The sequence below is a fragment of the Mauremys reevesii genome, linkage group 3, assembly GCF_016161935.1.
Source record: "Mauremys reevesii isolate NIE-2019 linkage group 3, ASM1616193v1, whole genome shotgun sequence".
Lineage (NCBI taxonomy): Eukaryota > Metazoa > Chordata > Testudines > Geoemydidae > Mauremys > Mauremys reevesii.
The window spans coordinates 160,362,555-160,374,710 of record NC_052625.1 but is presented as its reverse complement, the minus strand read 5'-3'; the positions used below and the strand labels follow the sequence as shown (position 1 = coordinate 160,374,710).

Below are 12,156 nucleotides of genomic sequence, written 5' to 3'. Positions count from 1 at the left end.
TACAATACACAGATTCCCACATGATGCTGTCGAGTGAAAACCAACTGGTGTGAGAAAACAAAAGCATCCAGAAACCTTAAGAAGAACCCTTAGTAGGGAGGACAGAACAGTTGATCTCAGGACCATTAAGCAGAAGAAAGCAACAGCAAATGACAGAGAGGAATGAAAAAGACTAATTTCTGCCCTGAGCACCAACATTGGCTCAGGAACGATGTAATATAAAGCCCATGCCTGTATATAAGCGAGGCACAAAATATTTAAAGTATTGGTAATTTAATATATTCATTTATTTAGATTTATTAAAAATTCATAAACCCAAAACTCTGAGTGCATGTACAAAATATTAATAGATGATCCATGAATGTAATGAAGTAATGTGATATACAGCTCAAAGCCACAGAAAGCTGCTTTGTGAGAGGGGAATTACTGCATATTGGAAGCCCCAGGACTCTCCAGAGATTAGTTTTTGTTTTGTTTTGTTTTTTGTTTTTGTTTCCTCTGACCTAACTGCTAATAGTAAACCTGTGAAAAATAACTTTTTTTTCAAACATGCAAGGTAGCTTTTAATAAACCTCTCCCCCCTTCCCCAATCCCACACTCCCTTACTTGGCACGCCTAACAGGAGTGCAGTGTCTACTCTAAAATATCTTGTTATTAGGATGGAGCTTTATGGTCCATTAGGTTAGTTCAATGCAAAACACAGATTTATTTGAAGAGGCTTCAATCAGAAAATTTGAAAAGCAGTTTACCATCTCAAGCCTTTAAAAAAAAATCATCTGACCTGATGAGAGAAATCAAGACCAAAGTGGTGATTTAATGGCGCAATCAGCAACATGTCAAATCTGATTGATGTGTCCCTTCAGAAAACTGACAGGTGATTTGATCCTCCTTGGTGCAGACAAATCTTCCCCTGAAGACGCTATCACTAACACAAGCTGTGGAAAGATTTTTCTAGTCAACTGTCTTTTATTTTGTCCTTGAATTGAGGTGATTTTTTTGTTCAACCCTTTTACTTTGATTTGAATAGTATTGTCCTGACCTAAAGATGTTATTTATGACATAGCATAGCACTTGCCTTTCAAAATGTCAAATGTTTAGTCAGGTGGCAAAAAGCTATTTCTCTGTTAAGGGTAAGGAAATAATAATGTAATTTTCACAAAACACTAGTTTTAATAGCCAGGAATGTGTTTTAAAAAAAATTAAATTTACACTTGGTACAGAATCAAGGAGCACATAGTTATCTTCTAGTCTGGGCTTTTAGCTGAGCTGATATGGAGTGACTGCAGAGAAAGGCAGAGTGCAAATAACAAGCACAAATCAATTGGGTGCTCATTTTAATTCAAAAGGGATACAAATCATTCCACTCTAAGTGATCATTTGGTTGTACAAAGTGTGTATTTTTGAATGTGTATTTTTGAAAGCTTTATTGAAAAGTGTCATAAAAATTATATTTTTAGCTTCTGTCAATGTAAACTACATGAGTTTCTTTGTTGCCGCCGAATCTGTTTAATTTAAAAGCTTCCAGTCCTCTCTGCTTTCATAGCTCATTTGCAGCCTTCTCTATAGAAGTCATTTTCATGCTTAAGAATATATCCTAATTTGATTTACCAGGCTGCAAATGCACAACTCTTGTAAGCACAAATAGAGATTGCCCTATTGAAGCCAGGAACATCATCAAATATTATAAATAATTTGCTGTATAAATTAATATTTATTGCACAATATTTTATATTCATGTTTATATAATACTGGGTATATAGTATATACAAATATAAATAAACATTGCAGAAATGATTATGTTCTTTAGAATCAAATTAGTGGCATAGATTCTTCCCTGTGTCAGGACCACTTTGCTTCTCTCCACGGATGCAAAGTCACCCTATAACTGGCATCACTGGGAAGAAAAGGATCACTCCTGTGTAGAGGGATCCTCTGAGGACATAGAATTGATCTAATGGTGAGTACACCACCTCCTCTTCCTGTGATTAACATAGAAGCTGTTGCTGTGGAAAAGGGGGGCCTGACTCCAGCAATGTCTAGCTGATCTAACATAGGTACTGCAATTAGCAGCCAACATTGCTTAGAGGAGCCTGCAAGGACAACTTGGAACCAGTCTGGCATACATATGGCCCAGGGTCAGAAGAGTTCAAAGGTGGAGTAAAGCCAAATTTGCCTGTGACTCTTTGAGTTGACCTGTATGCTCTTTAGCTGCAGCCAGTGACCAGGGCCATTGTCTATATTAATATGTGCTCAAAAGCCCAATGCAATAGCAAGGGTGATGAGAACCTGTGTATTTCATATACTAATTTCTATTTCACATAAGATTTGCAAGGCAGTAATTTCCATTAAAAAGCCACATGCTGGTAGGGAGAATTGGGAAGAGAATGCCAAAACACATTTCCCTCTCAAAGACAGGTCTACATTATGTTTATTTTTCTTTGTGGAGTATAAGAAAAAGTCTGTTTAACCTCTGAGAAGTTGAACAAGGTAATCATTTGTAATGCATTAGCAGTAATATGAAATTTCATATAAAGTATGCGTGATCTGAATCATGAGCCTGGTAAGGTCACATCTTTTTAATGATGTCAATTTGCAATTAAAATCAACTCAAGGGGGTTATTTGTGGAGGAGGGGAGCTAATCTTTAAATGTGCCAATTGCAGAACTTGCATCAAATCCCAGTCTGACTGCTTTATTAGAATGTGTTTGGTGTGCTTCCCTAACAAAAATCAATTTTAACACCTCTCTGCAAACAATTTCTTTCCTGTAATGATCATTTTCATTTTTAATTATAAATTTAATGTATCAGTGTAGCAAGATACAATTGGAGATTAGAAGAGTATGGTTTGCTTTAAAAATGTACCTATAATTGAAAAGTGTTATTAATTGAATAATAATTTGAAAAAATATTATTATATTTTACTGTTATTAAAAACATTTATAAGTTACCCATCATCATAATATCTGGACACACTTTACTGTCTTAAAATGAGTATTAAATATCCTACATAAGAAGAACAAAACACCATGATCCCTTGCTGCCCACATGTTTTAGAAAGAGAATGAATATGGAGCTGGTCAGTCAGCTAGAAACCTATTTACTTCAATAGGGACAGTATTTCATATCTAAAATTTAGTGTAATCATCTAGAAAAGGTCACAGAAAAGAAAAACAGCTGCAACCTTCTTCTTTCTATAGCGCTAGAGTCTGGAAAATGCTGAGTGAACTCAGCCTTCATGGATATCAGTGAGTGTTGGGGTTCACCATTTTGTAAGAGTGAAGGTTCCAGCACACAGATCATAGAATATCAGGGTTGGAAGGGACTTCAGGAGGTCATCTAGTCCAACCCCCTGCTCAAAGCAGGACCAATCCCCAACTAAATCATCCCAGCCAGGGCTTTATCAAGCCTGACCTTAAAAACCTCTAAGGAAGGAGATTCCACCACCTCTCTAGGTAACCCATTCCAGTGCTTCACCACCCTCCTAGTGAAAAAGATTTTCCTAATATCCAACCAAAACCCCTCCCGCACTGTAACTTGAGACCATTACTCCTTGTTCTGTCATCTGCCACCACTGAGAACAATCTAGATCCATCCTCTTTGGAATCCACTTTCAGGTAGTTGAAAGCAGCTATCAAATCCCCACTCATTCTTCTCTTCTGCAGACTAAATAATCCCAGTTCCCTCAGCCTCTCCTCAAGAGTCATGTGCTCCAACCCCCTAATCATTTTTGTTGCCCTCTGCTGGACTCTTTTCAATTTTTCCACATCCTTCTTGTAGTGTGGGGCACAAAACTGGACACAGTACTCCAGATGAGACATCACCAATGGCGAATAGAGGGGAATGATCACGTCCCTTGATCTGCTGGCAATGCTCCTACTTATACAGCCCAAAATGCCATTAGCCTTTTTGGCAACAAGGGCACACTGTTGACTCATATCCAGCTTCTCTTCCACTGTAACCCCTAGGTCCTTTTCTGCAGAACTGCTTCCTAGCCATTCGGTCCCTAGTCTATAACAGTGAATGAGATTCTTCTGTCCTAAGTGCAGGACTCTGCACTTGTCCTTGTTGAACCTCATCAGGTTTCTTTTGGCCCAATTCTCTAATTTGTCTAGGTCCCTCTGTATCCTGTCCCTATCCTCCAGTGTATCTACCACTCCTCCCAGTTTAGTGTCATCTGCAAACTTGCTGAGGGTGCAATCCATGCCATCTCCAGATCATTAAAGAAGATATTGAACAAAACCAGCCCCAGGTTTCTTGGGGAACTCCACTTGATACCGGCTGCCAACTAGACATGGAGCCACTGATCACTACCCATTGACCCCGATGATCTAGCCAGCTTTATATCCACCTGTGTAATCCATTCATCCTGCCCATACTTCTTTAACTTACTAGCAAGAATACTGTGGGAGATCGTATCAAAAGCTTTGCTAAAGTCAAGGAATAACACGTCCACTGCTTTCCCCTCATCCACAGAGCCAGCTATCTCATCATAGAAGGCAATTAGGTTAGTCAGGCATGACTTGCCCTTCGTGAATCCATGCTGACTCTTCTTGATCACTTTCCTCTCCTCAAAGTGCTTCAAAATTGATTCCTTGAGGACCTGCTCCATGATTTTTCCAGGGACTAAGGTAAGGTTGACTGGTCTGTAGTTTCCCAGGTCCTCCTTCTTCCCTGTTTTAAAGATGGGCACTACATTAGCCTTTTTTCCAGTCATCCGCGACCTCCCCTGATCGCCATAAGTTTTCAACAATAATGGCCACTGGTTCTGCAATCACATGCGCCAATTCCTTTAGCACCCTCAGATGCAGTGCATTTGGCCTCATGGACTTGTGTTTGTCTAGCTTTTCTAAATAGTCATGAACCACTTCTTTCTCCACACAGGGCTGGTTACCTCCTCCCCATACTGTGCTGCCCAATGCAGTAGTCTGGGAGCTGACCTTGTTCGTGAAGACAGAGACAAAAAAAGCATTGAGTACATTAGCTTTTTCCACATCCTCTGTCACTAGGTTGCCTCCCACATTCAGTAAGGGGCCCACACTTTCCCTGACCTTCTTCTTGTTGCTAACATATCTGAAGAAACCCTTCTTGTTACTCTTAACATCCTTTGCTAGCTGCAACTCCAGGTGTGATTTGGCCTTCCTGATTTCACTCTTGCATGCCTGAGCAATATTTTTATACTCCTCCCTAGTCATTTGTCCAATCTTCCACTTCTTGTAAGCTTCTTTTTTGTGTTTAAGATCAGCAAGGATTTCACTGTTAAGCCAAGCTGATCACCTGCTGTATTTACTATTCTTTCTACACAGGGGCGGCTGTAGACATTTCACCGCCCCAAGCATGGCGGCATGCCGCAGGGGGCGCTCTGCCGGTCCCCGGTCCCGCAGCTCCGGTGGACCTCCTGCAGGCGTGCCTGTGGAGGGTCCGCTGGTCCCGCGGCTTCAGTGGACCTCTCGCAGGTGTGCCTGCGGAGGGTCCGCTGGTCCCGCGGCTCCACCGAAGCATGGTGAATGAACCGGTGATGGTGTGGCTGATCTGGTTAGGTCCTGTGATGGTGTTGCTGGTGTAGATATGTGGGCAGAGTTGGCATCGAGGTTTGTTGCATGGATTGGTTCCTGAGCTAGAGTTACTATGGTGCGGTGTGCAGTTGCTGGTGAGAATATGCTTCAGGTTGGCAGGTTGTCTGTGGGCGAGGACTGGCCTGCCACCCAAGGCCTGTGAAAGTGTAGGATCATTGTCCAGGATGGGTTGTAGATCCCTGATGATGCATTGGAGGGGTTTTAGCTGGGGACTGTATGTGATGGCCAGTGGAGTCCTGTTGGTTTCTTTCTTGGGTTTGTCTTGCAGTAGGAGGCTTCTGGGTACACGTCTGGCTCTGCTGATCTGTTTCCTTATTTCCTCGTCTGGGTACTGTAGACTTGAGAATGCTTGGTGGAGATTTTCTAGGTGTTGGTCTCTGTCTGCGGGGTTAGAGCAGATGCAGTTGTACCTCAGTGCTTGGCTGTAGACAATGGATCTTGTGGTGTGTCCAGGATGAAAGCTGGAGGCATGAAGGTAGGCATAGCGGTCGGTAGGTTTTCGGTATAGGGTGGACCTGCACGTCCACCAATGTAATATATGCCATCATATGCCAGCAATGCCCCTCTGCTATGTACATCGGCCAAACTGGACAGTCTCTAAGGAAAAGGATAAATGGACACAAATCAGACATTAGGAATGGCAATATACAAAAACCTGTAGGAGAACACTTCAACCTCCCTGGCCACACAATAGCAGATCTTAAGGTGGCCATCCTACAGCAAAAAACCTTTAGAACCAGACTTCAAAGAGAAACTGCTGAGCTCCAGTTCATCTGCAAATTTGACACCATCAGCTCAGGACTAAACAAAGACTGTGAATGGCTTGCCAATTACAGAACCAGTTTCTCCTCCCTTGGTTTTCACACCTCAACTGCTAGAACAGGGCCTCATCCTCCCTGATTGATCTAACCTCGTTATCTCTAGCTTGCTTCTTGCTTGCTTATATATACCTGCCCCTGGAAATTTCCACTACTTGCATCCGAAGAAGTGGGTATTCACCCACGAAAGCTCATGCTACAAAACGTCTGTTAGTCTATAAGGTGCCACAGGATTCTTTGCTGCTTTTACAGAACCAGACTAACACGGCTACCCCTCTGATACTTGACACCATGCAAGGCACTCTGTTTAGGTACTAAGTGTTATTTTTATGTGCTGAATGGTTATTGTATGGTGGTGCTTTTGTCAATGCAGCTGTTCAACTTCGAGTTACAGTATTGTTTTCTCTGTGTTTTAGGGTTCATGACACAGTGGGTGCAGTTGCTATAGACTGTGAAGGTAACATGGCTTGTGCAACTTCAACTGGAGGCATCACAAATAAAATGGTTGGACGTGTTGGTGACACCCCAGTCATAGGTATGAAAAGATTTAGAACAGCTAGCAAAAAATCAAAAATAATCAAACACTTTTGGAACAAATGAGCATAAATGCTGATGGGAAAGCGAACTGGTTAAGGGATGGTATAGACATGATGATTAAAATTGTGGTGGCACTTTTATTAGTTATAATTTATTACTTGCTCATTGGTGACAGTGAGCTCAGCTCCGGGCTTCTCTAACTTGCACCCAGGGCAGGGCAGAGAGAGAGATAGAGAGCCATAATTGGCTCTGGCATGTCTTCCTTTATCTGCTGTGCCCAGTGCAAGCTAGTTACAGCAAAGAATCTGGGCCACAGTGAGCAGAACAGATCATGCTTTTAAACATTTGTATATCCAGACTGAATATTTATTCAAATACACATTTACAGCAGTGAGGGATTAGACCTGGAGACCTTACCAGATGTGAAGTGAAAGAGAAAGTTTATATCCTCTTGAAATACCATGAATGTACTTCATATGGAAATTTTACTTAGGATGTGAACTGGGCACTCTCTTTCAGCAGCTGACACCTCTGGTCTAAAATTTTTCACTTGTACAATGGTGTTTAAATTTCAGTTGTTTAACAGATTCAGATAATAATATTTCCACTAGCAAGTTAGCATATAAATGTGTTCTGAGATGAATGTATTTAGGCGATCACAATAAATTACGGCTGATAGGGAAGAGGTTGAGTAACAGAAAGGGGATGGCAATACCACTCTAAGTATTTTGTTGGGATTCTACAGGGTAATAATGAATCTTTGAGGTTTGTTACTACTCTATATAAACCTATGGTATGCCCACATCTTGAAAACTGTGTGCAGATGTGGTTGCCTCATCTCAAAAAAAGATATATTGGAATTGGAAAAGGTACAGAGAAGGGCAACAAAAATCATTAAGAGTATGGAACAGCTTCCATATGAAGAGAGATTAATAAGACTGGGACTTTTTAGCTTGGAAATGAGACAACTAAGGGGGGATATGATACAGGTCTATAAAATCTTGACTGTTGTGGAGAAAGTAAATAAGGAAGTGTTATTTACTCCTTCTCATAACACAAGAACTAGGGGTCACCAAATGAAATTAACAGACAGCAGGTTTAAAACAAACAAAAGGAAGTATTTTGTCACACAACATACAACCTGTGGAACTCTTTGCCAGAGGGTTGGTCCTGCTTTGAGCAGGGGGTTGGACTAGATGACCTCCTGAGGTCTCTTCCAACCCTAATTTTCTGTGATTCTATGTTGTGAAGGCCAAGGCTATAACAGATTTAAAAAAAGAACTAGATAAATTCATGGAGGATAGGTCCATAATAGCTATTAGCCAGGACAGGCAGGGATGGTGTCCCTAGCCTCTGTTTTCCAAAAGCTGGTGTAACCCTTCTGCCCCTCTGAGTTGGCAGCAACAAGGGCCGGGTTCAGTGTTCAGGGGTTCCATTTCAATAATGCAATGCACCCTAAACCGTCTCGAGCCCCCACCCAGTGACCTGGGACAATTACATACCACCCCCCGGGTGCCTCTAAGAGGCAATACACCCCCTCTCGCAAGCACAGAGTCTGAGTCTAGCAAAATCCTTTTAATAAAAGAGGGAAACAATGTGGCATCATATTGGGGAAATACCACAAACAGGATTCATAACATAAACCATGAGCAAAAGACCCACCAAGTAAGTTTTGGCAGTGTCCTTTTCCCCTTAGGGTCTTAAGTCCAATCACTCCAAAGTCCAACAACCCAAAAGTCTCTGTCCCTGGTCAGTGCCGCCCCAGAGTTCAAACGTTTATCTGCAGAGTTTTACCCCCCAGCCTGGGTGGAAATGGGGGGGGGCACACAGGGTGTTAATGGGCACCTTATGTGGTCCGAGGCCGACTGCCGCGCCTCTCCATGGAGTTCTGCTTCCGCCTTCACCATAAACAGCTCCACTCCACCAGCCGACCTGTGAGCCACTCCAGCCGTCCCCGTAAACCGCTCCGCTCACTCGCTCACTGTTCCGTGGGCTGGTCCAACTGTCCTGCAAACTGCTCCGCTCCATGTTCTGTGGGCTGCTCCACCCATCCTGCAAACTGCTCCGCTCTGCCAGCTGCTTAGTGATATATCTTCAGGCTCCCCCGCTAGTTAACACAGCACTCAGCTCAGTAAGTTTAGCTCTTTTAGTGATTTCAGCTTGTAGTAGGGGAGCCCCAGTGCTGGTGCACCATTGGCCCAAAGTGAATTCAGCTCAGCAACTTCTAGCTAGATTTCTAATAAAATCAAAATGAGCTCTGCTATTCAACAGTGGAGAGAAGAGGAGGTGCAATTGGTGTTCCAGGCCCTCAAAAGGGGCCCATACCATCAGATACACATACCAGTCCCCAGCCTCTCTCAATTCACTGGGTTTTGGAACCCATGTCCCTTGTCTAGCGAGTGCTACTTAGTTGATGGTGAGACCCTGTGTCATAAAACCAGTTCATAGTCCCTCATTCACATAATCAGGGTAACAACACTTTATTCCTCCTGCCCCAATAACAGAGACATTGGGGATCCCACAGCTGTCAAAGTGACCATTTTAGGGTTCCGTGGGCTATGCTAGGCAGGGTGGATGTGCCTATCCAAGCAAGATCAGCCCCTGAAATTCTTTTCCACACGCGCCATAATTCACCACCAGATGTCAGGGTAGAGCTCATCCTGACTCTGCTTACACTGGGAACGGGCGACAAGGGATTGATCACTCAATGATTGCCTGTTTTGTTCATTCCCTCTGAAGCACCTGACATTGGTCACTGTCAGAAAACAGGATACTTGGCTAGCTGGACCTTTGGGCTAACCCATTATGACTGTTCTTATGTTCTCTGTTGTTTCACTGTATTTTGATGTTTGGCATGGTGGCTTAGAGGAAGTGAACTGTAGTGCATAGTTAAATAAAACTATATACTGACTAAGATTGTAGAAAGTCTACTGCAATTGTTACTGTGTAAGAAGAAAAAATAATTTTCAAAAACTGAGAGTAAGGTAATATCTTTTAGTTATCTCACTTCTGAAACCACTAAAAGGAAAAAAAATGTGATGCAAATTCAGATGTGTATTTTTAATGTTACATTTTTAGTTCTATGAAATCATCATAATATTTGTATAAAACCACAGCAAACTAGCAGTCAAAATGCAGGAGGTGGTTGTCAGCAGACTGAGGCTTACACACAGGTTGACTGAGACACACAATAGCAAGAGCATGCTGCAAGCAGGACAGTCTGCTTCTCCCAGCCAGAGACAGGGCTTAGGTCAGCAGATAGGAACTTGCAAATCCTTGTGAGGAAAGATTAATATCTAGGTATGAGGATGTGTGTGTGATTCTTTGTGTTAGTCTTCTGAGCTGTGTGCTACCTACCTTTGTTTTAACTCAAAGGGGACAAAAAGGGTTCCAAAGTAACTGTGATGCACAATTCCCTGAGCTATAAGCGTAGCAGTGATAAATGTATATGCATACTTAGTATCGGGAAACTTGGATTCACTTTCATTAAATTTTTGAAAAGACAAATAGCGGTGGCCTGTACTGTGCGAAAAACAGACTAGAAAAATCCATTCACTCGAAGGCATTCAAATATCTATCAGAATTTCTTGACAAATTGGGCTAATTGGAATGAAATTTCAAAGTTGATAGTCTCAAAAGACTGATTTCTAGATTTCTAGGTTTTTCTTTCCTGAGACATATGTCAGTCAAGATTTTTATGTCCACTATAGAAATTATCAGGCTGACATTTGATTTCCAGGGGACTGCTTTGGGCGGAATTGTTTTGCCAGTCACAAAGGTATATCTTGAAAGAGCATTTACTGGTCAGAAATATACAACTGCAAGACAAGTACAGAAATAGCTTTAAGAGGCACAAAGAGGGATAAAGAATAAAAAAGATGCTTGCTGGGCCAAGGGAAGGAAAGGCTAGAGGTACAGCAATTGGGAAAACAGTCAGATAAAGAACTGCCCGAAAGGGCCTCATAATTTAAGGAAAAAAACATATAGCCAAAACCAAAAGTTCCATCCCAAAGGAAACTGCAAATAATGCTAAGAAATTTTAGGGAGAAAAAATGTTATTTTTAAAAGCACAAAACTCAGCTAGAGAACTGTAGAAATCATAATACAGGGCTCCTGTTGGTTTGTAATGGCAGAAGAGTCACTAGGAAGAAATGAGGCACCAGACATTCAAAACTCTGTCTTCCAGAAGCAGAGTGAAGTATTGCTGTAACTTCTGCACAAAAGCCCCAAGTGAAAGACCATCAAAGTCACTGAGAGGCTTTCCACAGGCTAGAATCAGCTTTGGATCTGGCCTGTAAGGCAGAAGTAAATCTCTGTCAGATGAGCCCTATAGAAATAGCATTGTTATTTAGCAAAGGATTTGAGTGTGTTCCATTTACCTATCATTTTGCTATTCTTATTATTTTATAACACATCAGTGAGTGTTTCAACTTAACACACCAGTAAAAATGACGAGCTCCTGTCCCTAAATTTAACTTAGAAAGTAAAACAGTCAGAGATAGTAATGGAAGATAGTTATTGAGAGGAAAAGAGTTAAAACAGTGCAAGATCTTCAGATATGCCTATTGTGTTGTTTACCACAGTTTATAACTATGCAGTGTTCACATTTTATGATAAGAGAACAAAATATATACCTAGGATAACCACTGATGGGCCCAGGAAAACATTAAGCAATTTGCATAAATGAAAATTTGGAGTATGTTCCCCTGTTCTACAGTTATGTAGTAAATACTCCTTGAAATATTGGTCAAATCTAGCCTACTCTTTTATGGCCATGGAGTTACACTGAAGAAAGGAGGGGTGGCTAGATTGGGCAGACACCCCTATTTGGTGTTGAGCCTTGCATGGCTCCACAACCTGAGGTATCAGAGGGGTAGCCGTGTTAGTCTGGATCTGTAAAAGCAACAAAGAATCCTGTGGCACCTTATAGACTAACAGACATTCTGCAGCATGAGCTTTCGTGGGTGAATACCCACTTCTTCAGATGCAAGAGGGTAACCTGAGGTAGGATTTCTTCTCAGAACCCCATACATCTGCCAAGTGCCAATCCCAGCTACTTGAGCAGGATGCTAGGGGCTGGATATGTTCCAAATAGGTGAAATTCACCTAGTGCAGAGGATCCACACAAGGGCCTCTGAATCACTTGAGCCCTTCCTTAACATGGCCTTTAAATTGTGTCTGGGTCACAGTTTAGGCCCCCTGCATTAGGGTGAAATTCATCATAAGAA

The 12,156-nt window shown here is 41.9% G+C and overlaps 1 protein-coding gene across 3 annotated transcripts in view; it reads left to right on the top strand.

Moving 5' to 3' along the window:
* Positions 1-12,156, top strand: part of LOC120401495 (isoaspartyl peptidase/L-asparaginase-like) — a 227,252-nt gene that overhangs the window by 176,484 nt on the left and 38,612 nt on the right. For all 3 annotated transcript variants that reach the window (XM_039531576.1, XM_039531577.1, XM_039531575.1), the window contains exon 5: positions 6,808-6,926. In XM_039531576.1, the coding sequence (XP_039387510.1) occupies positions 6,808-6,926 (119 nt within the window). The remainder of the gene's footprint in view (positions 1-6,807; positions 6,927-12,156) is intronic.